Genomic DNA, 26,709 nt, shown 5'->3' with positions numbered 1-26,709 from the left:
TAAAAACATATTTTGACGCTTTTTTGCCATTAGAGTATATATTTCTGATAAGTTTACACAGACCAGCATGAAGACCTATTTTTATTTGTGGAGACCTAGATGGCTTTCCGGCCCTTCATATGCCCACACACGAGCTAAACCTTGAGACAACCAATGAATCTTAGATGAAATGGAAATTTTTTGACGGCTACATGTTGTGCAACAGCATAAACTGTCATGTGGTCGGCTCTTAATCTTATTTCAGTCAGGTAACATCTGATATGAGGGTTTGTTTTTCTGGTTTTAACATACTTTGATAAATGTGTTTCCTTCTCTTGGCTTAAAACTGCTAATGATGACAAACAACTTGATCTGACCGGTGAAGATGTTTGGTGACCATTGCAGCAGCATATTTGTGGAAAAATCTTCCGTTCAATAACATTTACCTCAAATTTATGCATTAAAAATGCCTGTACAATATTATGTATACATTTAAAATTAAAACACGTAAACCTGCAAATTTCAAATTATTATTTAATATTTCAATGATAGCTTTTACAGATTTGTCACAATATTTAACAGCATAAGACAATATTTAATACAAGTCTTACCAGTATTAAATTTAGCATTAATGTGGGCTGTGCTGACTTAGATAACTTTGACTGAAATATAAAATTATTGGTAAAATATTACCAAATTTAAAAAACAACAACCTCTAAGCTTGTCACTTTATTTGAAAAGTGTTACAATGTTAAAGGATACAAAACAAGAAAACTGTTCCTGTGGAGGGTTATGGGTATTGTTTTAGTGTAAACTGTAACTGTCTGCCTGGGTCAGGGGTCAAGTTCAACACCTGAGGCAGCAGCACGGGTCACTCACAGGCCAGTTTGCCATCAAAGGATGACAGGGTGATGGCAAAGGCTTGCAGGGCACACATGGGGAAACTGTAATCCATGGAGAAGACGTCCTCCGCTACACGGCCAAACTGCATCGCTATGTAATCATCTGGAATGGATATCAGTGTGGAAAGGTGGAGCAGAAAAGGATGGCACTGACTTTAGAACAAAAGCCAATTTGTGAATAGAAGAGTAGGAGAGACAATAAATTAATCCTACCGTTATCAGGGTGGATGATTTGGAAATTCTTCACCGACGCTTGAGTGACACGCCCGTGGAAGTTGAGCACGTATGATTGAGTCTGTTCGTTCCAACTTGGGGATTTGTTTACCAGGGTCACCAGTTTGTCTGTGTTGCCGTTTCCATGGCGAACCAGCAGAGTTTCAAGATCCTGCAATAATTCAAAAATGTGAGAAGTATTTCACATTTGATAAATGTCATTTTTGATTTAAAGATTTCGTATACATACGCTTTTCGGACGAATGGACACTCTTTCATCATTTTCCAACATGCCAGGGATGATCACAGTCATTTTCCTTGGACCCTTAAACCCAAGCACATTTGTCTCCTGTAACACAAAAAGACAACAAAAGTGTTTTTTAAAAATCTCTTGCAGAGTATTTTAACACAAAGTAGGACACAACGTTCAGACTCAGTTTGAACTCACGTAGCAGATTGCAGCCAGCTCTTGTCGCACTGACTCACATTCCTTGACATATGGTTTTTTGTCAGGGTTTTCACCTCCATCATAAACTGTGAACTTTGTTCCCAACACATTAGACCTAAAGGAAAAGAGTCTCAGATAAATGATGTGACAACAGTCACCAGATGGGAAAAGACAATATTGGCTTTAGAACAACTAAGATACATAACATTTTTTCTCTCATATTTGCAATTTATTTTAAAATGAAATTCATCACACTTGAGTGACTGTAGGTGCAGCGTCTATCTATGAATAGATGTAACAATCCTCTGCTCTCATTCAAAAAAATAACTTTCAAAAAATACCCACATCACTAACACATTCTTTTATTGGTCAGTTTTTACAGGAGATATTTTTGGTCTCCAAAAACCCTTTAGGTTTATTGGCTCCAAAAGCAGATTTTTTAAGTTTGACTGTGCATTTCAAACAACTGAACCTTGTGTCATATAGCGATGGCTAAAAATGTGAAAAACACAAAAGAAAAAGATCTATACTCCCTGGAGTTGTAAAAATATCACTCTAAAGAACATTTTTTTGGTAAGATATACGAAGGTAACCACACAAAAATGGAAACATAAAAATAAATGATATGTCCCATTTCTCCAAGTAAAGCATGTAACATAATCAGATCAGAATTATTTTGTTTAATATTATATTATTTCACAAGGTATAAATAAAAGACAGGTATACCTCAGTTTTCCTATATAGCAGTTTGTGTCTCTGGACAGATTTGTGGGATCAGTGGAAATAAGATAGTTGGATGTTTTGCACTTTTTCCTTTTCCTGCCTGCCATTAGAAACACCTGGGAAATAGAACAGTAACATATATTAAAACAGTTAAAGAATAAAATAAAACAGAAGTACAGTCAGCGTGTACAATGACAGTGCCAATGTTCCGCAGATGTCCCAACCCGCTTGCCATCCTCCTTCTCCATGTGGAGGTAGTACGTCGGGTAGATGCCTTTCTCCATGCCTCTCCTGTCTCTGGTGACCCTACACTGGATCGTCACGTCTCTGGGGGCCGGACGCAAAGCAAACTTCTCAAGATCGTCCACCGACAGTGGAGATGTTGGCTAAAAGATAAAAAACGATTACACCAGCACTCATTTTCACACACTTTTTGTGTTAAGTGGAAATGATTTTGATTTTTACAATATACAGGACACTTTGTGTCTCACTCTGTCATGAGATTCAGTGTCAGAAGATGAAGCCTCCTTGTAATTGGAGTTAAGGGAACCCAGACATGTAGTTTTTCCTTTGTTTCTCTTTTTTCCCTTTATCTCCTCTTCCTGGATCTCGTCATCTTTGCTCTCTTCACTTATTTGGCACCTGGCTGTGGGCATGACAGATGCAACATTATTCTTTACAACTCAGTGGTTATTGTTGGTCATTAAACAGGTTAAACTAGTTTATTGCTCACATGTGTCCAGCTGTTTCTTCCTCTTTGGCGTTTGCTGGATGGGCCTCCGGGACTCATCCTCTACTTCCTCATCACTTTCATCATTTTTACTACTCTTTGGACTTGCTACCTCCATCTCCAACTCTTTCTCCATGGTTGAAACATTCTTCTCTACGGAAAAGGGGACGTAATACATCATTGATTATGTGTGCAACCTCAAGTGTCTGTGGCCTTTATGGAACCTACAGCAGGTTACTGTTAAAGCCCTGAATTTGAGTCAGTGAATATGACTTTTCAGCTACATGTAAACATACAGAACACTAGGCAGACAGTTCTGGAATGGCTATGATACTCTGAACATTGATATTACTTTTACGCTCTTGCTTGGTTGTTGTGTTTGTCTTCTGTGGATCTTCAGACATTTTCACTTTGTCCTTCTTTTTATTTGTTTTCTCCATTTTCTCCATTTCCTTTTCCTTATCTGCATCCTTTTCATCAATCTGTTCCACCTCTGAAAAGACAGCAAGTTGATCATGAGTCATATGTTATAGGAAAATGCTTCTTAGTGTATGCATGGAAACACAGAACACAAACCCAAGTCAGACACCACCTTGGAATTAATTTATGGTAAAGTGAAACATTTAGTGGTTTCTCACGTTTGGCTTTCTCTTTTTTCACATCTTTCTTCTTTGCCTTTTTCCCCTCCACCTGACCATCACTCTTCCCTTCGCAGTTCCCCTCTGGCTCCTTGTCAATCTCCAGGTCCATTGTTTTGGGGGTACCAGGCTTCTCTGAAGGCATCTCATCTGACATCACGCTTGCCATTGTGCCAAACTCAGCCAGTGTAATCACATCCAGTGGATTATCAATAGCATATTCAACTTGATCTATATAAAAAACAATCAAAAAGTAACTTGTAATTAATATTACAAATGTTACAGAATAATTGCACCATGTACTGAAGTAGATTTTCAATACATACTCTGCCCTATATCTGCTACACAACAATGATTTTAATACTAACCACTGAGGGATGTGCTGCTCAGGGATTGGCTGATTAGCAGAGGTGTTTCATCGGAATGCACAGCTCTGGGCTTTCGGTTTTTCTGTTTTTGGCGAGCATCACGATTGGCTACCACCATCTGAGAATCCGCCCTCTTCTTTTGTTGCTTTTTCATTAAGAGGGTTCGCTGTGGAATTTAATTTCAAACTGTTCAGGTTTGTGTACATCAACACAAACTTCATACATGGGAACATCCGTAGTCTTTATTAAATCTTGAAGATTCACAATTCATAACTGAATTCACTTGTCCCACCTAAGTGGAAAGATGTCTCTGGCTCTTGACACACCCTGAAGTCGTAAAAACACGGTGCATTTCTAAAAGAAGATGGGTTCTAAAGAGCACTTAAAAACACTTGACATATACAAATATGGGGCGGTGCTAAATAACACAGGCATAAATAAACACAAAGAAGGTGCCTATTTTATCAAAAAATTTCTTGGATTAAGAAAATCCATTGTTTGTAATCAGAAATCACTGAAATAATTATTGATTCCTAATAATAGTTACTCTTCCATTCAACATATTCCACACAAAAAAACCATTCTCAATCTGACATTTATCGCCCACAATAGGCAACTTTTCCACTTCCTTTGCTGTTTGGGTGTCAAGCAGCCATTGTATGTGCAGTAGGTATGGTGTATTCTAGACAAAAGGCTTTAAATGCAGGTGTGTATGCTTCATTGTTACTTCATTGTTATCTGCAATTATTTTAGTATTAATATAATTTTAATATCAATATACAGTAGTTTTAATGTGCAGATATTATTATGTCGATCCTTCTGGATAAGAGGCAGTAGTTCATTCTCTAAGCTGGTGACTTAAAGTTGAGCAGTGGCTCTAAACAGCAGGTGGTTCTGACACAGTAGTCGTGACCTCATCAGACTCAAGAAAGCTTTGTTTTCAAAGATCGACTTCATTTTTAACCTCTTGTTAGTCAGTTGTTAATCTAGATGCACTCCAGTCTTCCACCATTCTACATGTGCTTTGAATAAAGTAACACAAGATTTTTAAAAAACCTACTATTTGTGAGTTATTTAAAGTGCATTATAATTACCGATTCAACAAAGAAGCTATCTGGACTATTTCATTATAATCCTTGATTTTTTTATTTACCTGGTTGTCCAGCTTTTGTTGTCTTATATCAGGGTCTTCCATGTCTTCAAATACAGTACACTGCTAGTTACGAAGTAGGCAGTAGATAATTTGAGAAACTCAAAAGCAAAATATTAAATCCAACATCCAGGTTTGACGTTAGACAGGGTTCCTTTTCCAAAACAAAGGAATATTTAAAAACAGGGAGCAGCGTGTTTGATGGTGGCACCCTGCTCCATCTGACAGGGCGTCCACTTGTGGGTAGCAGAAGGCAAAGTGGATTAAAAGGGGATAATGTTCTTTCGACTACACTGCACAGCTCAGTCAGCGTGGACAGGCAGTCTCAGGGGCGAGTCCACGGCTCCTCTAAGGCCTGAGGTTACTGCTGAAACACGAAGGTCATGGGGGGCCCCAGACCCGCCACATTTACCAGTCTGCATCTCTTATTCAACAACATCTCATTTTTGTCATCTTATTGTTTTACTTATTTAAAATATTTCGATTACATTTGGCTCTGCTGTTTAATATAACCATTATTATTAACCCACAGAAATGAATTGATAATGAATTGCTTGCTATTGGCAGCTGTAGATTTACTTCAAGTGTGATGAGATTTTTGTGACGTGCGGGATCAGGAAAAAAAAAAAGCATGCTGTTGCTAGGATACGGTGCGGCGGCCAAACAGGAAGTGGATCAGAGGTCCGTTTCCACAAAGCAGTCGACGTGCGGACTCTAATCTACGCGTAAGAAGAATTTGAGGCGGTTTTCGGAAGAAAGAGGAACAGCGGGAGATGATGGCGTGGGAGGAAATTCGTAAGTTGAAATGTAGTCCGTTACAATTTAAAAAAAAAAAAAAATACCCGGGGCCCAGGTCAGTGTGGGGGGTGTAACAGGATTGTTAATGTGTTTGAAGTACGTCAAAATTATTTTGTATTATGGTTAATCTATGCAAGGCTCTATGCAATTTTCCCTCGGGTGTAATGTCGCCCTCTGGTGGCAGGTGGGGTCTATATCAGTGACAGGAAACGGGCAGCTCGTCCGAAGTGTGTGCAGTTTTCTCTTCTGCCCAAGCGTGACAAGTTGCAGGATTTAGCATGGAGTTGTACTATAGTAATGGCGCAGCCCATTGAAATGTACTGTTTTTCTTCCGTCCTGATGTTTAGGGAGCTGTGCTACTTGAGCCATATACAGTCACCACCAACCACCTGTGTTGTTGTTGTTGATCAACAGGTATGTTGTAAAGGGAAATGTGTTTTTTTTCTTTCATGATAAAAATATCTAAGAGCCTTTGCATTAAGCTGAGAAGTTATATAAATTCATTGTAAACATACACATATATGTAAACAATATATATATATATATATATATATATATATATATATATATATATATATGTAAACATACATGTATATATAAACAAACAACCACCTGTGTTGTTGTTGATCAACAGTGTTGGAAATAAACGCTATCAACCTGAGAGAAATTGTGCTGTCATCAGTCTGCTGGGAGTGGGCCAGAATAGAGGGGTTACACTCGGTTGCCATAGGTAACCCCTGTCATCCAGATAAAAGCCATCAAACTCTCCTATGATGTATAGTGGATACGTCAGAGTGGATTAAACTATAGAGACAGTGAATTATATGCAAATCTTTAGGTTACTGGCCACGTTACAGTCTGTTGCTCAGGTAAAGTTCAGTCTTAAAAAAATCTTTTTCTTCGGGTAAACTAAAAAACAAAACAAAACAATGGACATGAAAATAAAGTTATGCCGTACTATGTAGGTCTGATTTGAAATAACAGCAGTCACAGAGACAACAATTACATTTTGTCACATTACAATTACATTTGTCTTGTGAACATCACATATACTAAAGGTAATAAGACAGGTAACATTTTGAATTTTGTTGCACAAAATGAAAAAATTGCTCAGGTAAGACTCACCATATATCTGTGACTCATGAACCGACCCAGACCACTTTTTGTCTACATCAGAAATATAGTCTGTGGCATCGCATTTGATCTGGACAGATGATGCATTTTTTTAAACATTTTGAAACAGTAGCCAGTCCACATGTAGCTGCACATTTATGTTGTGACTGGACTTCCTATTCACATCATCAGCCTCATTATGTGAGGGAGCCTTGATGGGAATGTGGTTACCATCTATGCAGCCAATTACATTGGGACATCCTAAAAGAAATTAAAGTTACTAATCCAATTATGAGGTTGCAGAACAATAACATTAAATTAATTTCATAATATAGTATAATTTGAAATTAATGTATCAGATTTCTACATCATTCACCTGCAATCCTGTGGTGATGCTGACGGGTTTATCTCCAGGGATAAAGACAAACTGGGATGAAAGCCGTTTCAAGGAGAGGCGCTCTGAGGATCTCCCACATTGTATAAAAAATTACAGTTTTCAAAGAAAAAAACTAAACACAGCGCTACACACAATACCTGCTGGGATGTGAGAGCTTGACTGATTTATTCTGCTGCAGATGTGAAGATGAATTAGGTCATGGATGTGTGTGATGGTTTGGGACATGAAACGGTCCTGATCACAAAGATAACTCTGGATATGATGGGACATCTGAACCTTCAGCTAAACTCACTGTTTAACTAGAACGCCAGTTTATTTTTGTTTATTATGACAAATCAATCTAAATTCTCTTTTTCAGGTATCAACATGTGTAGTTGGCTTACTTTGTAATTCGGGTAAAGAAAACAGAACAAAACAATGGACACGAAAATAAAGGTATGCCGTACAATGTACGTCTGATTTGAAATAGCTAGTTATGTTTGGTTCATTTTACCACCTGACTGTTAAACTAGTTTGAGTATAAATTTTGATTTTATCTAACACCAGCTATTCTGTTCAGCATTGACTTACTGTATGTTTTGCAAGTGAATCAAAGTTTGTTTTGTCATGTAGGTACCACAGGAGTTGAGGGCTAAAATAATGCACTGGTAAGAGCTGTGTATACACCATCAGATTATATGTTCATTTCCACTTGCTTGCATGATTAAGTCATGTCTACACCTGAATCCATTCCCTGGATGTTTCAGGACGGATGTCAGCTACCACGACATGGAGATGATCAATAAAATGGAGCTCATTCCTGATCTGGAGAGGTTTCTTCACCTGACCAGAAACACATGTATTAGTACAGAATCATATATTCTTTAATGTCTCACTTATCATCTCTGGCAGTGTATTATGTAGAGTGTTTGGAGTCAACCTCCCTGAACCCAAAAGAGGAGTTCTGCTGGAGCTGTATGTGGACACCGTCCTTTTTAGCAGAGACTGCAGCTTCACAGCAGAACAAACTTCTGCTCTCTTGTCCATCGTGAAGTCCGTTCATGAGGTTAACACAAGTAAGTGAAGTCATCTTGTGGAGATTAACAGGGATAAAGTGCTAGTTCCCAAATAGAGTTATTTATCATTCACTCAACTTAACACTTAGCAAACAAACTCATATGTCACACTCAAAACAAGCCAGAGAGGTCAATTACAATCACTTGTCACAAATAATCAACTCAAGTCAAATTATGATCCTAAACTATATGAACATAAGTAATAATGGACAATGCTAATTACAGACATCAATGATTTGAAATCACAAAATCTCAAAATGGCTCCAACATTTAAGCCCCTAACTACCCATGGCATTGCAGTTCAACATAGACATAGTACACAGACATTTATTTATCACCACAATTCAAATTATTCAATAATGTTTGGAGTCCAATATAAATAGTTTCAGATATTTTTATTTTTCAACAATAATTTTAAGTCCTACAAATAATAAGTTCCTTTTGGGTTTCAGTGAAAATCAGCTTTCAAGAAATTCAGGGTTTAAAAAAAAAAAAAATCAAAATTCAAATCCATTTCAGTCTATAGCACAGTCTGTGGTGTTATTATAATATCATCACTGCGCTTTTAGCAGTTTTAGGTTGGAAGTGGCTTTTGAAAAGCATGATGTGGAAAAATAAGTACTCAAGTAGAAATATGCTGAGAAATAATGCAGTTTAATTTATTCAGATAATTTATGTAAATGTTGATCAGCTTTAAGTGGGTTGTGTCTGAAACTGCTTCCTTACAGAAACTCCACAGAACAACATAGAGGAGTGCTTCAAATACAGCAAGGAGTTACTTTTTTGTCACTCAGTCAGGGTTTGTGACAATTTTAGTTTTACATACAATATCTTAATACAACATGCATGCTTTTCATGAACGTAGTATTGGCCAACGTTTGTTCTCTTTAGAGACCTCCCTTCAGTACCAACATCTTCAGCTTTGAGGAGGTGCAATCCATCTTACGGTACATTTATGATGGCTATGTGCGGCACTACAAACTCTACAAATACATTTTCACTCCACAGGTACAAATTAGAAATGATTTATCGACCAAAGTTGGTTCAAGAAATTATTTCACAAATGTTTCCAAATTTCACAGGAGAAACTTGATTTGTCTTTGACTTACTCTGAGATCTCAGACAATGCTGAACATACAGAGGAGGATTCTTCTGCTCCAGGTAAAAAAAAGTATTATCTGTAATTTTAGAAGCACAAATATTCTTAATTGCTAGGAAATTGAATAAAAGGTCTACAGGAGTTTTATCATGCAATTAGAACTGAATGAGAGCAATTTAACATTTTAGAAGAGGATCAGAAGAGAACAAAAACAGTAAATGTAAATAAATGTAGCTACCAAAAGCTTGGTGTTTATATAATGTCAATTCCACCAAGTTAAGAACATACTGTATTTTTGAAGAACTACAGATTTATTAATAACTTCAACCCTTTTTGCGCTTAACAAATGTATTTAATTGTATGTTGTTCTAATCCTATCCATCTATTTTTTTGAACCAGGTGCTAAAAATGTGACAGAAACTGAAGCAGAAACAGTGCTGGAAACAGACAGCTGTCCTCAACCACAGGGGGAATCCATCATAGAACCAAAAGGTACCAAACTTGGTAGATCACAATTGGAAAAGGACTGTCGAGGCAGACATGAAAATTACCCAAAATGAGTTTTTGTCAACAACATTTTCTCATTTTCAGGTTCAAACTCAGAACTGATAATTGAGAAAGAGATCAGGGAGCAGATGACGTTTGTGTCTGGACAACTACATCAGCAACTTAAACAAACTGTAGATCAGCAAACCAGACCAGTGGAATCTTCACAACTCAAAAAGAAGACCAAAAAATAGATGATTCGGAATAAGCACACACAAACACATGAAGTCAGTTCAAACTGACAGGTCTGTTTTATTAGAAGCTTTCTTCTTCATACACAGTACAGTATACAGTATGTCCTCCCATTACTGTACAGTTATTAAACAGGCCCCAAGAAGAAAAAGTACCACATAGTAAACTGAAAAATGACCTGACAAAGGAATGGTGTTAGTCAGTTTAAAATGGAAAATACAATCACAGATGGTCTTCACAGTTGAGTTTCCTGCTGAGGAATGTCCGCATGCATAACAGCTACAAGATCCTCAACCAAAACTGGTCCAGTGCTGATTTGTAATGACAGAATATTTGTAAATCTGAGCCGCTTTAAAATACACACCTATCGACAGTAATTACTCAAAGTGCTTGAATGTTCACTTCAGCCACACAGTGTTCAGAAACACCATAATCGGTTATGACGGATAACTTGTAAAACCTTAAATATTTATTACGTACTTATTTGTGATGTGTTCCCTAAAATGTTCGTGCAATGTGTCTTTCACTTAAAACTGGTTCTGCAAACTGATGACCTGACAAAAATGTTTCAAACTACCACAAACTTTGATCACGGCAGATAAGGAAGATAAAATCCTGTATGTATAAATTTAATTCCTAGAACCACCGTGTGCTTTAATAAGGCACACAAACATCCCCGTCCCTGAATTCACCTTCTTAAAAATTAAACATAGTAACGTATCGAGAACAAATACTGACATGGCACCACATGCAAATGCTTAAATAAAAACCGACATATGGCAGAATGAGTTTGACCTTTCATCCCTCAAAGTCCTCCAGGTCCAGTAGCATGATCTTAGCTGTGTTCTGAAACAGGGCAGCTCGGTTCTGCTGCTCCCCTTTCTTCACCCAGTGCCCATAAATGCGGAAGGCACAGCCGTCTATGAGTTTTCGTACACCACGAAGAGAGTAGGGATCTCGGGCCAGCACCTCCCGAGTCAGCGGCCGGGCCCTGCGATAACGGCTATACATCCTGATGCAGGCCAACACAGTGACTATGAACACCTGCAAAACAGGATGGCAAAGTAGAAATTTTAAAAGTGTTACAACATACCATTTGCAATAGTTTTTTAATTAATCCTGTGACTCACCCTAAATGTTTTTCTGGGGCTGAAGAGTCGTACTTCTTCCTTCTGATACAGCATGAAGAAGGGATGTGCTAAGGCTTGTTCAGCAGTCAGACGAATCGAGGGTTCCACCACCAGCAGCCTGGATATCTGCACAGCAAAACAATAAGCATGATTTGTGATCTCATGATCTTATATTAAAAATCACAATGTTAACAATGAAAAACTGATGCATCTTAATGTCTAGTTGTATCTCTGCTATTATTCAAATCCAACCAAGGAATAGCTGTCTTACCAGGTCTTTCACCGTGTCAGACCTGTCATCCCATTCAGGGGAACTGAACTGATAGCGACCCTCCATGATCATCCGCAGCATCAACATCTGTTTACGATGCCAGAATGGTGGTGAACCAGCCAGTAAGGTGAAAAGGATCACTCCACATGCCCATCTTTGAACACATATTGAAAAAAGTGAGAGTTAAGAATCATGTATAGTAATACAGTATATACAGTAATTCCTCATTACTCGCGGTTAATGCGTTCAAGGACCACCCATGAAAAATGAAATTCCGTGATTTAGCGACAAACTATTTATTATTTACAGTAAACTTTCATGAACCCTCCCCATACTTTTATTAAACCACCTTATATCTGTATTGCCTGTTCCCACACTACTATAGACTGTTTAAAGCACTTTTGTATGTTGGAATGCAGCGCACACACGGATGCTGTCAGCCAATAGCATGTGCGTACGGTATCACATGACTACCTACTAAAAATCCGCGATGTAGTAAAGCCAAGCATCTTGAAGCGCAAATAAGCAAGGGATTACTGTACTGATATAAAATTGTTTGACAAAATGAAAAACGTACAGATCAACCTCCTTGCCATATCCTGCGTGCATTTCATCCATCGAACATTTCAGTATTTCAGGGGCCAAATAACCAGGTGTCCCACAAAGCTCTAATTAGAACAAAAGTAATATCGGAATGTTATTACCTCAGTCAATGTAAATGATTACATTTCTAAACAAATCAGTATCTTTTTCATTTTACATTACAATACCTCTTAGCTTTTCTCCAGGCTCTAGCTGTACCGAGAAACCAAAGTCAGATAGTTTGATGTGTCCCTGATCATCCAATAGAATATTCTCAGGTTTCAAGTCCCGGTGAACGATGTGGAGGGAGTGGAGGTACTGGACGGCCTCAAGCAGAGCTCGCATCATGCTCCTGAAATGCAAGGATTTTACAAAATGCATTGGTTTTCCATTGGTCACATTCTTATGGTACCATTGGTTTATTTTTTCAACCATGAAAAGATCAACTTGCAGACGTACTTATCGAACTGAGTCAATACCAGTCAGATAATCATCACAGAGCTGTTTTTATTAATCGCTAGTTTCTGTAGGATGGTGCATTCATGTGTTGTTTCACCCTCTACACTGGTAATGCAGAGATATTCAGCAATTGAGACAGTTCATGTGTGTTTGTATTGAGACTCTAAACATTTGATTTCCTTCAGCAACATAAATGAACAGTAACAATAGCGGTTGATGATGATTTCATAAAAATCAGGGTGAGATGTGCTCAACACAAATATAAATACACTTTATAAAATAAACGGTGGTTCTAACATGCACAAACGCTGTCATTAATGGTTTGATGGGGTGTGTAGATGATGGGACTGACCTGGTTTCCTTTTCACTCAAAGTAACTTTTTCTGTGAGGTAGTCAAACAGTTCTCCCCTCCTCATGCTGTAAACACAAATAGGTAAACACACACCTTTATGGCGGACTAAATAACGCTACTACATTGTAGTTGCTTGCTGTAATACTCACAGGTCAAAAACCAAAAATATGAAGGTTGCGGATTCGTAGGAATCAATGAGTGTGACTGAAGGGAAAAAAAACCCATAACACACTTACAAAAGTTTGCAAACTAGTATGAAATTTGAATTCCAAAGAGCAGACGTACTGATAGAGGGCTGTCCCTTCACCGTGTTGAGAACTTGGATCTCCTTCAGGGTAGAGGTTTTCACTTCATCCAGCTGTTGAGCAGTCATTTTCTCTGCTGTGATCTCAATTATCTTCACTGCCAGTTCCTGACCGGTGTGTCTGTGCACACACCTGCGCACCACACTGCTCACACCCCTGGGAAACCATCGGAAAAGTAAATAGGCATCGGGAATTTCATCATCCATCAATAGAAAATCGAGATTTAGGGCTAATTTTGCAGTCCTACCTGCCAATTACCTCTTTGGGATCATATTTTTGGTAGAACTCTTTAGCGCCCACCCAGTCGGGTAATTCATCTCCAACAACGATGTCTTTGGTCATACTGACACCATATGGATCTATAATAACCACATTCATGTATTTTATTTTGTAAGAAACAATAAAATACAAACTACTGAGCTAACTCCTGACAAGGAAGTGTTTTTGTTATTGATTGTTGATTTACTGATCAACAAGCGAATCATTGCTGATTAATAACGTATTGTTGTTTCAAATAAGTAGCATGACACAAATACATTTGCATTCTTTCTGTCGTAATTTGAAAAACGTGTGTGTGGTCCATCATGACATAACAAGCTGTGCCCCCGATTGTGGCCTTACTGCAACAACAAGTTCACTCACCGAACAGGAAGCTAATTTACTCACCATGTATGCAAACAAAGAAATTAGAGGGGAGGAAACGCTGAAGGTGGAATCAGTGTAACAACACCAGAAATCTATCTAAACGCCATTCCGTGTGCGATGAGAGTTGACAAAAATCAACGTTAGCAACAGAAAATGTTAACATCCGCTAGCTAGCATCTGAACAGCGTTGTTATTCTAGCCACATTCCTCGAGACTGCCTATTACTACGGGTGTAGCGGTGCCGTCCCCGTGAGTCCGGATGGAAGATTGCAGCACGGTACTTTTAAAGAAATAAATTCTAATATCTTTGCGTCAATTTCCGAGATATTGAAATCAAAGATATCAAAAAAATGTCATTTTGAGACACGACTATGCAATAATAAAAATAAAAATATTTTCTTGAGTAAACTTTTGTAGTTTGCGGAAGCATGTTGTCGTCATTTCCGGTGCTTCACCGGACGCACTGAGCGTCATTTTTAATCGCTACTTGTGAAGGTTTGTCACTTTCATATTTGACAGAAAACGGTTTAAACTCGAAGTTGCATTTAGAATTTTTGAGAACTTTTCTTATACATGTAAAGATCGCAAGTGAGTATAAGAAAATGCTGAACACCAGCTATTAAATATACAGGATGAAGCGCAGTTAGATCTACAGGACTTGTAGAATAAACGTTAGCATTAGCATAGCATGCGTAAGCTAGCTTAGTAGTGTTCGTTTATTGAAAAGAAACGGCACGTAAAAATGTCGATAACTTCTGAGCAGTGACGTGTCTGCTCAGGGATTCATACTTTCATAGGAACACCAGAAGATCACCGTTATGAACAATTTAAATTCGGTGGCCTTGCGCTCCTAATATAAGGCTAAGCTAAGTGACATGACATTGACTTTAAATGAATGAGTTTCATATTCACAACTCTGTAGTTTCTCAAAGCTGTTCCATCGCATTTATTTAATGCCATGTATGATTTCTTGTAGTTGAAGGAAAGATGTCAGGTGCTGGGGGAGGAAAACGCCCCTCAGGAGGGGATAGCCCCCCTGGCCCACCTGAGAAGAAAAGTAAAAAAGAGGAGAAGACCACCACCACACTCATTGAACCTATACGCATTGCTGGAGTGTCCTCTACGGTAAATCATTTGGATTTTACTCCTTTTATCTACACCAGTTCAATACTGTGTCTGCCAACAACAATGTACAATATGTGACATTTATGTGTTATATGTACAAAAACATCCAGAGTTCCAGAGAGATGTGCCTTAACTTGGTAGCTGTTTGTGTTTTGCAGGAGGAGATGGACATGAAGGTCCTCCAGTTCAAAAATAAGAAGCTGTGTGAACGATTGGAACAGCGACAGGCAATGGAGGATGAGCTCCGAGAGAAAATTGAGAAATTGGAGAAAAGACAAGCCACTGATGATACTACACTGCTGATTGTCAATCGCTACTGGTCACAGGTATGTCTATTTTTTGTACTCTAAAGAACCTTGATTTAAAAAGTGTCCATGCAAATGAAAGATTGACCAGAGTATCAGATCTGCCATAGACAACAAGTATTCACTGCACTGCGTAATACACCATATGTATCTTATTTTTGTGTCTAGCTTATATTAGAGTTTTGCACTTTGGTCAATGAGAACATCAGCTATTGTCCTATTGTCCTAAAATATCTCAAAGTTAATTCGTTTGGGGTTTTTTTTTTACATGAGATTAACACTTCTGTTCATCCTTTTGTTTCCGATTTGCAGTTGGAAGACACTGTGCATGTTCTACGCAAACGTATCGAGCCAGAGGCTTCGATGACTGCAACACCTGCACCACCCTCTCTCCCTGACTCTGCATCAGTGGAGGAAACTGCTGTCAATATGGTCTCACCAACATCTGGTGTGCCTCCACCCCCACTCCCAGAAGCCCAGAGTGAGGGTGAACAGGCAGAACAGCAGCAGGAAGAATGCCAGACTGAACGGCAGGAGGAGCAGCAGCAGCCGCCCCCACCACCTGCAGGATCAGAGGAGTTGTTGTCGCCTACAGAGCCATCCCGGGACTCTGCAACAGGTGAGCAGTTTGTTCCGACCAAGCTACTGTCTCACTGATTGCATATATGGACTGGTTTCATGTTTACATTTAACAATCCAGTCTGTATTACAAATAATCTAATTTGGATGAAAATAAATTGTCTACCTATATATTTACTCTAGAGTCCAATATTTCTTTGAAGTTACTACTGTTGTTAACATACTAGTGATAAATTCGAACAACTTTTCTGGGGACAAGTGAACATTGTGTTGCTTAAAGGGATGTAAATGAGTCAGTATTTTAGTAACAAGTTAAAAAGTTTCATAATTTAGTGTCATTATGCCAAATTCCATGTTTAGAGGCCTGATTTTCAACAGTCTGTCTCCTAGCCCTCCCTGCTGAAAAATGTATTGACGTCTATAGATGTCATTGGATTTAATCGCCCTAGTGACATTTGCTGAATCTCTGCAATATAGCTGTCAGTACATGACTGAACAATTCCACTATTTTTTTTAAGACTGATGTACGATATTGTATTCAAATTGTTCCTGGTCATCTAATCTCACTTACCTGATACAACCACTTTCTAGTATGTTCAGATAGATTGCCACCCCCTCCTCCGTTGAGTGAGAATGCCAAAGGTTTTCTGACAATACTGGAGCATAGCAGCGAAGAGGAGCTCACCTTGCACCTCCAAGATCGAATGCAGTTCAGCAAGGAAGCCATCGCCTGTTTGGTCTGTGTCTTTGACAGGCTGCATAGTCGCATAGATGATATGTGCAAACAAGTCCAGGCTGCAGGTAACTGAAAACATGTCTGTTGCGTACATATCCTCACATAATAAGCCATTGATACACATTAAAAGTAATTAATCACCAATAAGTGGCTTTCATGAGTCCTTATGAAGTTGTTGTACATGAATTTGAGCAGGGTTGTTTTTTCATGCTTCATTCTTATTTGACTGTATTACGTTGGTGTTCACTGGCAGCATTTGAAGATGATAGTCGGTCTGACATCATCAGTGTGAATCACACTCTGCTAGAAGAGAACTTCAGACTGCGAGATCTTGCTACTCTTCTGCAGGGCAGGCAGCACAAGATGTCCATGGAGGTAGGTCTTTGGCATTGCAGATGTTTGTGCTTGTGTATATGCATGAGAGCATATGTTAGAAACTTACTATGTTTTTGAGAAAATGGTGGAATATTTGCATGTATGTAGCAATTTTTGATTCGTACTCGTCACTGATGACATGAATGTTGTCAAATCTTTGCCCTTTTGCAGTACAATGAGTTGGTGGACAAGGTGACCAGCTCAGAGACCAAGGTGACTGAGATGGAGACAACTGTGGAAGATCTCCAATGGGACATTGAGAAACTCCGCAATAGGGAACAAAAGCTTAACAAACATCTAGCAGAGGCCATGGAGCAGGTCTGTTATCATGAAATTTTCTGTGTATTTGTGCCTTCTGTTAAAAGTGGTCCCAAAAGGATGGAATACAATAAATAGACTTTTGGGGCCCTGATTACTTGTGTTCATTTAATTAATTTTGCCTACTTTCCGATTTTAAGACACATTTGAACACATTTCATTTTGTTCTGATTTTCCTGTTAAAGACTAGTCTTTAACAGATAGATTTTCCAAGTAGTAGTGTCTCCTAAGACACAAATGTAGTTTTTCATTTTTGTTCTATGTTTGCTGTGTTCAGCTCAAGTCTGGTTATAGCAGCACTGGAAGCTCAGGTGGATTACCTGGAGGACAGATCACACTGAATATTCAGAAGGTGAGCAATCACAGCAGTCAGTCTTTTGCAATGAATTTTGTTGGATATATGTTTATTTCTTGCATATTATTTTTGGGATGCTAGTGTGTAAGCACAATCCTGGTTTTCGGTTTTCTGCTATGCAAATGTCTCCTGTCTATAACATATTTGCTTTTATCTTAGTTTGAGAGTTTAAATGCAGAATTGGAGCATAACCAGGAGTTGGCCAATAGCCGAATGGCAGAGTTAGAGAAACTGCAGGTGGAGCTCCAGGAGGCTGTGAGGGAGAGTGAGAAACTCAAGGTAAAGATATTATCTTGCTTCAGAAGCTCGTGTAACTAATGCTACACATACAAGAATCTTTTCATTTTCTGGAGGTTGATTTTTAAAATATATGTCTTTAATCCGGATTTTTCAGATGGACTTGCGGAATATTCCAGAAGAGGTTGTGAAAGAGACTCTAGAGTACAAATGTCTACAGTCCCAGTTTTCCCTGCTGTACAATGAGTCCCTTGGTGTAAAAACACAGTTGGATGAGGCACGAGCACTCCTCCTGACTGCCAAGAATGCCCACCTCCGACAGATTGAGCACATGGAGGTAAATATCACAGAACAGTGTTGATTTTTGTGAGAAAAAAAGTTAATCCTCACATAAAATACAACATCACTGACAAATCTCATTTCATATTCACTTTTGGCATCGTGTCGCCGGTTGTGCTGTTTCACGTTATTGTCTTTTACCTTAGTAATGTTTTTGCCACTGTTTAACGTTTAATGTTCTTGCCATGTTCTACTGTTCAGAGTGATGAGCTGTCTCTTCAGAAGAAGCTGAGGACAGAGGTTATCCAGCTGGAGGACACACTGGCCCAGGTCCGCAAAGAGTATGAGATGCTGCGCATCGAGTTTGAACAAAATCTGGCAGCCAATGAGCAAGCAGGTACTTTTTAAAATACAATGCTCTACAAGAGCGAGGGGAAATGATGCTTTGTTGTTGTACATTAGAATACATTTTATTGATATTTGCGGCAGTAGTTCAGTGCACAAGTTCCCATTGTCACAATTAACTGCTTGGATTACTTTGCAGGGCTCGAAATTAACTTTTTTTCTTGGTAGCACTGGTGCTCCCAAATTTAGAAGTTAGTAGCACCAGCAAAGACTTTAGGAGCACATACCCAAAAGCAAGGCAGTGACAGAGCGATAGAGACCGCTCCATCCATCTCCGTTCCGCGTGCCTCTCTAGGTCGCCCAGGAGAGCAGCCCCAGCTGCGCTCTCATTGTTTCCTGGCAGGACCGCAGGAGCGCGGTCTCACAAAAAAAAGGCGCACCAGATTTTTTTCCCTAGTCGCACCGGTGCTCCCAAATATATTTAATAGTCACTCTGATAGAAATTTGAGCTCATATGCGACCAAAATGGTGGCAATTTCGAGCCCTGCTGTGTATGAATATACAGAATTGCAGTATATTGAATTGTAACCTTGCGTCATGATTTATCACCGTAAACCATTTTTTATGTACCATAAACAGCTGTAATATGTAGATAAGGGTTATGTTTGATGTATTGATGTTTCAATTAGACTAGTGCAAACTTATGATTGTAAATTTCAGAAACTTGTAGTTAATACTGTAAATGTTAAGTACTAGTGATCTGAATATTAAATACAGTTTGATCAACATGATGGTTTTATAGCACCGATATTATAGGAATCTTGTAAAACATACCAGTTGTATCATATCACTTTGTTGCCTTTTGCAGCTCAACATTTGCATCAATTGATTATGTTGAGGGACCAAATCCGACATTGATGGTGCACTGTATCCGTGTCTCATCTTTTGTATCCGCTTCCTAAGGACCAATCAACAGGGAGATGCGACACTTAATCAGCAGCCTCCAGAACCACAACCTGCAGTTGAAAGGGGATGTGCAGCGCTATAAGAGGAAGTTAAGAGAAACACAGATGGAGATAAATAAGGTAGATGACATGATGCATGTACGACTGTTTGTTCTGCTTTGCTAAATGAGATTCAGAGGAAGCATTAATAGTGATACTCTTCTTTTTCCTTTTATTGACAGCTGCGTTGTCAGAGTGGTGACACTGGAGTCGTGGTTCTAGAGGAGACAACAAGCGACAGCGTTGATGTTAAGAAAGAGGAAGATGAAGACCTGGAGGAAGAGGAAGAGCGAAGGAAGGAACTGGAGAGACAGCGGGCCCGGGAGAGAGAGAGGGAGAGGGAGGCTGAGCGAGAGCGAGAGAGGGAGCGTGAGAGAGAGAGACAACGCAGCGACGAGATGAAGAGGAAGGACTCAGACACACTGAAGATGCTCCGAGTAGAACTAAAGTACATCTTCCTATTACTCAATCCACTGTCATTTATAATAACAGAATGTGTTGGCCTTAATCATGTGATGTAAAATAGAGGAGCACAGCTATTTGCAGTAACGGTACAGCTCATGTTCTAATCCACAGAAAAGCCCAGGAGTCACAGAAGGAGATGAAGCTCTTACTGGACATGTATAAGTCAGCCCCAAAGGAGCAGAGGGACAAAGTGCAGCTCATGGCAGCTGAGCGCAAATCTAAAGCTGAGGTCAGTTCTTTGGTGTGTTTTCCACCTGACATTCTCTTCAACATGTCTGTTAGCTGAAAACAATCAAATATGGAAGCAGAAGTTGAATATAATTCCCAACCGCTGTCTTGGCTCGGCCAGGTCGATGAATTGAGGATGCGAGTGCGAGAGCTGGAGGAGAGAGAGAGGAAGGAAAGCAAGAAGCTGGCGGATGAAGATGCCCTCAGGAAGATCCGAGTGGCGGAAGAAACCATTGAGCATCTGCAGAAGAAACTGGCTGCCACCAAACAGGTGTCTGTGTATTTCTTTTGCTGCATATTTTATCAAAAGATATTTTTTATAAACTATCCACACACATGTGAGATTCTTATAATTTGTCATAGCAGCATAACAAGTGTCTTAAAATACATGAAACATCCATACCTGACCAGCAAAACATGAGACATGAATCATCACAACTAAAAGTAGAGTAATGAGTATAACATTTGCCCAAGTGACATAGAGTCTAAATTTGTTCTGCTGGTAACTTTATTTATTATCATTATTATATTATTTTATATAGAACCTGGCTGCCAGGTTATATATAAAGAAATATACTGTATGTATTGTTTCCCCCTGTGGTTTCTATTTGTAATGTCAGGCATCCTTGTCTTGGTGCTCAAACATTGAAAGAATGGCAACAGCGTCTTTAGAATGAAAAAAAATAACCGTCGTATTTCAGTCATCTTGAAAAAAAGAAGCTGAACACAAGAATTAACCATGATCACAATCTAGCTCCTGAAGCAAGTCCTGTGCATATATACACATTTTATTATTTGCCGTAAATGAATTCTCACTTTTGTCTAAACCCGCTACTAGAGAGGACAGAAGTGGCATTTAAGGGAAAAAAATGTAACTGAAGATCTCTTTAGGTGAGTCACCCTGATAAATTGTAAATCCACAAAACACTTTGACAAGTGAGCTCACTTATTTGGATTTGCTGTGTTGTAAATGTTGATAAATCCCTTGGAGTTTTATTAATGGGTTAGAAACTGGGGAATACCAGAGAAGAGGACTACACCAGTCAGCCGAAGACCTGTCTGACTGTAATTTGCTATTTGTTGCACCAAAAAAGCTCAGCGTGTCACCCAGCGATGGCAGTGAAGGGTGTTATCCATCCGTCAATCCCTCCATTCCATGAGATGAAAAAATATTTAAACGATTACATGATGGAGACAAATGTTACTAATATAAAACTTGACTTTAGCATTGGGTCCACCCACATTAGGTAATGTACAACCTTCAGTATGTCATTCATTTATTCATCTTGCTGTTGACACCACTATTACATTGAATATTAAACCTTAATGGCTCAGTTAACTGAGTATGAATGATCTTAACTTCCTCCCAGGTATTTTGATCATTATTCTGTCAGTTTGCAAACAATTTCAAGTGCTGTAATAGTTAAACAATGCAGGGCTTTTGTCATTAGCAATAAAGCTCTAATTAAGCAAAGTACAGAAATGTAAATGTGTTGGCTGTAGCTTAAGTTTTTTTACTGTTCCATAAATTATACGTATTTATGAGCGTGAAGTAGACCGATGTTGAGGTCTGAACACCTGCTGCTACTTGTTTTTGGGAGGTTTGACAAAACTTCATTAAGAAAAGGCGAAACACTTTTACCTGACACTGGTTCATTTGCTGTGATTCCTTCCTTTTCATGCGGGATGAAGTCAAAGTACAGCGACCAAACTCGGATGGTTTTGATTTGTTCTCCCAGTTCCAGCTGTGCAGGATGACAAGTTGCCAATGCTATCCAATAAACAAACTACTTGTGAGTTCATGAGTTTTGTTTATTGGCCTTAGTAGTCTTGTAAATATGCAACAAGAACAAAAAGGACTCAAACTTAGCATGTTTACATTTTAATCCGCATTTGTAGCGTAGTAACCAACCCAGGTGTGATTTTACCGTACAGATCGGAGTCATAAACGGGCTAATGAAGGTTTAAGGTCACTAATCAAATAATCTGATGAATGTACTCTGAAATTCAACCATCTGTTGTTCCTCATGTTAACAGATGCCATACATTTAGTTGGAACTGTGTCAGTGATTCCAATCGATACACGTGTTTGTGTTCGTTTGGAACAGGAGAGGTTTTTAATTCCTTCTTACCTCCGTCATTAAGATTAAGAGACTGTTATGTGTCAGCCATACTTGTTTGTGATTGTGTTTGTTCAAACTAAGATATTACGAAATGCACAAAGAGTATCCTGAGGAGGTTTTTGTGTAGGGCGGTTCTGGACCGAGAAGGAGGTACTGAAATTTTGATGCAGATTTACTTTGAGGCGTTGTTCAACATTACAAGACAGGGCCTTTTAAAAATATTGCAAGGAGCATAAAACATGCATAACTATGGGTAACTCTTGATGCTCCACCACTGAATTGAGAGTGGTGCATTATTAGAGATTAGAGAAGGGTGTGCACTCTAGAAGAAACTGTGAGAAATGGAAAGATGCAATTATTACTATTCCATACATATTGATTAATTTTAATTGCTCTCGAAGGAACTACTCGGCACTAGTGGGATAATATGTTGCATAACTCAACCTGAGGTCCACACCCCAAAACGTACTTTGTAGGAATGAATCCGTGATGTGATGAAGTCAGTGCTCCTCCTACTTTAAACACGAGTCCAGAACCATTTTGGCTTTTTGATCTCTGACGCCTGTGTCTCTTGAGGAGGAAGAGGCCCTGCTGAGCGAGATGGATGTAACGGGTCAGGCCTTCGAGGACATGCAGGAGCAAAACAGCCGGCTGCTGCAGCAGCTACGGGAGAAGGACGACGCCAACTTCAAGCTGATGAGCGAGCGAATAAAATCCAACCAGATCTACAAACTGCTGAAAGAGGAGAAGGAGGAGCTGGCTGATCAAGTTCTCACATTCAAAACCCAGGTGACGTATAATCTGTAAAATGCATCGCTGATTGCTTCGGTTGCGTCATTGCTCTGACGTATTTATTAACTGTCAGTTACTGTAACTCTCCAGGTGGATGCACAGCTGTTAGTTGTGCAGAAGCTCGAGGAAAAAGAGGGCGTCCTCCAGAGCACACTCGCTGCTCTGGAAAAAGAACTGTCTGTCCGCACACAAGCACTAGAACTGAACAAGAGGAAGGTGAGAAGAGACGCGCTATCAAACATGTCAGCTGTTAACCACTGATTTGATCACTGCCAGATGCTTTCACAACTCTTGAGATGTATAGGTATCTGGTGTCAAAAATCACACAAATTTTTGCTGTTTTGTGAAAATTTCTGACTTTCAGGCTTTGTAGTGTCACAAACAAAACAAAACATTCATAAGATAGATGTACACCTATAGACTGTAATACTGCGAATGAATATATGAATGTACAGTACTCACAGCTTATGCACATATGTTATTCACATAACATATTTCAGCGTTACTTACATCTGCTAGTAATCCTCCAAATTGGAACAACGGTAAATAAATAAGAGAAAACACACAAGAAGCTCCTTTCTTTAACTGAAATCAGTCGTAGCCTGGGAGCTACGCGGAGGATCTAAACGTGGTATGATTTGGAAAACATGTACAGAAATGGAAAACATGCACGGTCTGCAGTAAACAGGATAAAACATCCCAAACCAGTGGTCTCACTCGGTGCAGAGTTGATTGGAATTCACGTTCACTGCACTACCACCACGATACAACACAACAGTGACACCTGCAAAAGAAGTCCTGTTTTCACTTTGTGTCTTTGTTTGGCTGTCAGCAGGATGTCTGTCAGCAGGATAAGACAAGAATAATCGATTGATTTCCATAACACAAGCAAGAAATCAATACAGTTTGTTGTGGATCCTGGAAGCGTGGCGGATCCAGGGATTTCTCTATTACTCAGAGTTCCCTAGAAAATGTTCCACAAATCATGATTTTAGAAAGATCACACATACTTATGGAGTTATTATATAATAGTGTTTAGAGTGCATATCCAGGATCTGCTAAATCATGTATTTGTAGCACATTGTCTTTTGTCAAATGCTATACTGTAAGAGCGTGATCGACATTTGGGAGTGTGTAGCGCTCTACTGAATGCCACTCTAATCAGGGTGTTTTAATTGAGTGCATCCGATTCCTTTCTCGCTGCAGGCGGTGGAGGCTGCCCAGCTGGCAGAGGACCTGAAAGTGCAGCTGGAGCACACGCAGACCAAGCTGAAGGAGATCCAGGTGTCTGTGGCTGAGAACCGCACCGCCCGGGAGAGGGAAAGCAGCAACCTGAAACGAGCGCAGGTATGTTTGTTTTTCCGATTTAGGGATATCATTCCAAACTCGGGCTAATCCTGAAACTCATGGGAGTCCCCCTCCCCTCCCCCCAAATTCAACCCCTTTTTATGCCTTCTAGGAGGATCTATCCAGGCTGAGACGCAAGCTGGAGAAACAGAAGAAGGTGGAGGTGTACTCGGATGCTGATGAGATCCTGCAGGAGGAGATCAACCAGTACAAGGTGAGAAAGAGAGAACACAGTTCCTTCACTGAGAAATTTACAGCTTTAATCAACATCTGTTAGTGATGAAGGAGTCATAAAAATACCAACACCTTACTGGCAACATCTGTTCCGGACAGAGGTCAGTCTTGGTCGTAATGCTGACTACACCTTTGTAATTTGCCTGAACGACATAAATCCTATCTTGAGACTGGGCCAGAAAGTGAGCTCAGTACTCCACTTAGTGTAGTGAGAATGTCAAGAATCATCCTTGTTACGTCCTAGGATTTAGCCTTTAGCCCACATTGAACGTATTTATTTGTTTCCAGGCCAAGCTGCGATGCCCCTGCTGCAACACAAGAGACAAGGAGACCGTGCTCACAAAGTGTTTCCACGTATTCTGCTATGAATGTCTGAAGATGCGTTACGACACCCGACAGAGAAAGTGTCCCAAATGCAACTGTGCCTTCGGAGCCAATGACTTTCACCGCATCTACATCACCTAATTCACTGAGAGACAGAGTAGTGAAGACGAAGCGACAGAAAGAACCGAAGGACAGAGAAAAGTATAATGGAAAGACAAAAGGAACTGAAGATTTATTTAAAGAGCCAGACATTTTGGGGGATAAGTGCGTTTGACTCCCGGTTTTAATCACTCTTTGGAAAGTTCTGTTTTACCACATTGTCATTCCCAGTCAGTGATTTAATTTGGTGACCAAACACAAGTGACTGAGTGTTGTGCTGTAGTTAATAAACACACTTTTGTGCGCACGGTGGTGTTCTTACGTGTTGAGATGCTTGATGCTGTTTTTCTATCCTTGTTGTTTTTACCATGTCGAACATCCTCTTTTAATAATCTTTACTGGTTTTGTACATTTCTTTCGGGGTTTTTTTTCCAATGTACTAAAAACATGTAGAAGCTGCAGTGTTCTATAGGTGATCGTCATCCTGATGCATGTGTGTGTGGTTTTGTTTTGTTTTATTCCTTTGTCCTGCTGGATACCCTGTAAAATCTGTGAAGCTAAAGTTTAAACACCAGAATGCAAAGATGTCATCCTTTACCAAACTAAATATGTTTTTTAATACATAAAGTAAAACAGCTGGGATTGTCTTACATTTCTGAGAGGATATAGTATTTACAATCCCTGAGAAACATCAGCGAGTTTGGCACCCAGTCAGCACATACAGGAGTGTTTGGATCACCTTGGGCAAGGTCCTGTGTGTGTGTATGTGTTCATCCTGTTGCCATGGTTCCTACTGGAGAGTTTGACACAACATCTGCAGCTTATAGTGCCTCATTACTGATGAAATCACTGCAGTGGAAACTCAGCTCATATGGGTGTCCTTAGTGGGCTGTGCTGCTCCAGGTCCTCTCAGACCGCTTCCAAAAGGTTAGCCGTGACAGTCGAGTATTAAAACATCTGTTAACAACATGCTTCGAGGCTAATTGAGTCACATCCTCTATTCTGATGATGTGAACTATTTATTGAGAGGTTGGTGAACGTCTGTTTGACGTTAGCTCTGGTGGGAAAGACAGTTTGCACCATGTTGCGCGCACATAAAAAGTTCCAGGACTCCGGAGAAACTGAGGGAATGTGTGAAAAAAAAAATAAAAAAAAATCACCAGGCATTTGGGAACAGTTAAGTACGACTGCTGGCAAAATGTAGATGAATTTGTTTAATATAAGCAGGCGGACAGCGCTTTTTTAAAAACATGTTAGTGTGCATAACCTGTAGTAAATAAAAGGTTAGTTTTCACTTTGTGCTGAATGATCATTTGCGCGCCACACATCTCAAGATGTTACCA

The 26,709-nt window shown here is 39.5% G+C and overlaps 4 protein-coding genes across 7 annotated transcripts; 2 read left to right on the top strand and 2 right to left on the bottom strand.

Annotated features, from left to right (window-relative positions):
- Positions 1 to 537: 537 nt before the first annotated feature.
- si:dkey-220f10.4 (tubby protein) lies at positions 538 to 5,388 on the bottom strand. The gene is made up of 12 exons (XM_068305808.1): positions 5,155 to 5,388; positions 4,002 to 4,167; positions 3,634 to 3,864; positions 3,348 to 3,488; positions 2,999 to 3,148; positions 2,757 to 2,911; positions 2,490 to 2,651; positions 2,269 to 2,381; positions 1,543 to 1,657; positions 1,345 to 1,443; positions 1,095 to 1,266; positions 538 to 984 (listed from the first exon to the last, which is right to left on the bottom strand). The coding sequence occupies exons 1-12, from the start codon at positions 5,194 to 5,196 to the stop codon at positions 851 to 853; spliced, it is 1,680 nt and encodes a 559-aa protein (XP_068161909.1). The 5' UTR covers positions 5,197 to 5,388; the 3' UTR covers positions 538 to 850.
- A 386-nt stretch (positions 5,389 to 5,774) lies between these two features.
- On the top strand, positions 5,775 to 10,358 carry cfap119 (cilia and flagella associated protein 119). Its single transcript, XM_068305071.1, has 11 exons — positions 5,775 to 5,946; positions 6,297 to 6,363; positions 7,818 to 7,894; positions 8,072 to 8,106; positions 8,206 to 8,271; positions 8,351 to 8,514; positions 9,243 to 9,313; positions 9,406 to 9,522; positions 9,597 to 9,675; positions 10,013 to 10,105; positions 10,205 to 10,358. Exons 3-11 carry the CDS (start codon positions 7,877 to 7,879, stop codon positions 10,351 to 10,353), a joined length of 792 nt encoding a protein of 263 aa, XP_068161172.1. The 5' UTR covers positions 5,775 to 5,946; positions 6,297 to 6,363; positions 7,818 to 7,876; the 3' UTR covers positions 10,354 to 10,358.
- Positions 10,359 to 10,400: 42 nt separating this feature from the next.
- On the bottom strand, positions 10,401 to 14,350 carry phkg2 (phosphorylase kinase, gamma 2 (testis)). Of its 2 annotated transcripts, none has more exons than XM_068305069.1 (10): positions 14,118 to 14,350; positions 13,710 to 13,810; positions 13,432 to 13,607; positions 13,296 to 13,350; positions 13,146 to 13,211; positions 12,523 to 12,686; positions 12,330 to 12,420; positions 11,753 to 11,906; positions 11,482 to 11,607; positions 10,401 to 11,395 (listed from the first exon to the last, which is right to left on the bottom strand). In XM_068305069.1, exons 2-10 carry the CDS (start codon positions 13,766 to 13,768, stop codon positions 11,150 to 11,152), a joined length of 1,137 nt encoding a protein of 378 aa, XP_068161170.1. In that variant the 5' UTR covers positions 13,769 to 13,810; positions 14,118 to 14,350; the 3' UTR covers positions 10,401 to 11,149. The 2 variants fall into 2 exon arrangements, with proteins under 2 accessions (XP_068161170.1, XP_068161171.1); XM_068305070.1 differs by having other exon boundaries at positions 13,699 to 13,810; positions 14,118 to 14,159.
- A 200-nt stretch (positions 14,351 to 14,550) lies between these two features.
- rnf40 (ring finger protein 40) lies at positions 14,551 to 26,660 on the top strand. Of its 3 annotated transcripts, none has more exons than XM_068305067.1 (20): positions 14,551 to 14,591; positions 15,073 to 15,221; positions 15,380 to 15,547; positions 15,839 to 16,145; positions 16,697 to 16,906; positions 17,095 to 17,216; positions 17,388 to 17,534; positions 17,812 to 17,886; positions 18,049 to 18,168; positions 18,284 to 18,463; positions 18,667 to 18,802; positions 19,714 to 19,835; positions 19,937 to 20,202; positions 20,331 to 20,448; positions 20,569 to 20,718; positions 23,147 to 23,359; positions 23,453 to 23,578; positions 24,569 to 24,709; positions 24,822 to 24,923; positions 25,232 to 26,660. In XM_068305067.1, exons 2-20 carry the CDS (start codon positions 15,084 to 15,086, stop codon positions 25,406 to 25,408), a joined length of 3,018 nt encoding a protein of 1,005 aa, XP_068161168.1. In that variant the 5' UTR covers positions 14,551 to 14,591; positions 15,073 to 15,083; the 3' UTR covers positions 25,409 to 26,660. The 3 variants fall into 3 exon arrangements, with proteins under 3 accessions (XP_068161168.1, XP_068161169.1, XP_068161167.1); XM_068305068.1 differs by having other exon boundaries at positions 14,575 to 14,684; positions 23,150 to 23,359; XM_068305066.1 differs by having other exon boundaries at positions 14,575 to 14,684.
- Positions 26,661 to 26,709: the final 49 nt, after the last annotated feature.

This window comes from Antennarius striatus, chromosome 21, assembly GCF_040054535.1.
Source record: "Antennarius striatus isolate MH-2024 chromosome 21, ASM4005453v1, whole genome shotgun sequence".
NCBI classification, from domain to species: domain Eukaryota; kingdom Metazoa; phylum Chordata; class Actinopteri; order Lophiiformes; family Antennariidae; genus Antennarius; species Antennarius striatus.
This window is presented reverse-complemented; position numbering and strand designations above follow the sequence as displayed.

What these genes read in the sequence shown, in the direction of transcription:
- si:dkey-220f10.4 (XM_068305808.1), bottom strand. Translation starts at nt 5,196, where the DNA reads ATGGAAGACCCTGATATAAGACAACAAAAGCTGGACAACCAG. An exon ending in GAAAAAAGAGAAAGCCAAAC is followed by an intron (nt 3,489 to 3,633) that starts GTGAGAAACCAC and finishes CTGTCTTTTCAG; the next exon opens with AGGTGGAACAGATTGATGAA. An exon ending in ACACTGAATCTCATGACAGA is followed by an intron (nt 2,652 to 2,756) that starts GTGAGACACAAA and finishes TTTATCTTTTAG; the next exon opens with CCAACATCTCCACTGTCGGT.
- cfap119 (XM_068305071.1), top strand. An exon ending in AGGGCTAAAATAATGCACTG is followed by an intron (nt 8,107 to 8,205) that starts GTAAGAGCTGTG and finishes TGGATGTTTCAG; the next exon opens with GACGGATGTCAGCTACCACG. An exon ending in GGAGGATTCTTCTGCTCCAG is followed by an intron (nt 9,676 to 10,012) that starts GTAAAAAAAAGT and finishes TTTTTGAACCAG; the next exon opens with GTGCTAAAAATGTGACAGAA.
- phkg2 (XM_068305070.1), bottom strand. Translation starts at nt 13,793, where the DNA reads ATGACCAAAGACATCGTTGTTGGAGATGAATTACCCGACTGGGTGGGC. An exon ending in CCCAAAGAGGTAATTGGCAG is followed by an intron (nt 13,608 to 13,698) that starts GTAGGACTGCAA and finishes ATGGTTTCCCAG; the next exon opens with GGGTGTGAGCAGTGTGGTGC. An exon ending in TATGGCAAGGAGGTTGATCT is followed by an intron (nt 11,907 to 12,329) that starts GTACGTTTTTCA and finishes ATGTGTTCAAAG; the next exon opens with ATGGGCATGTGGAGTGATCC.
- rnf40 (XM_068305067.1), top strand. Translation starts at nt 15,084, where the DNA reads ATGTCAGGTGCTGGGGGAGGAAAACGCCCCTCAGGAGGGGATAGCCCC. An exon ending in GACAGATTGAGCACATGGAG is followed by an intron (nt 18,464 to 18,666) that starts GTAAATATCACA and finishes TCTACTGTTCAG; the next exon opens with AGTGATGAGCTGTCTCTTCA. An exon ending in GGCAGCCAATGAGCAAGCAG is followed by an intron (nt 18,803 to 19,713) that starts GTACTTTTTAAA and finishes CCGCTTCCTAAG; the next exon opens with GACCAATCAACAGGGAGATG.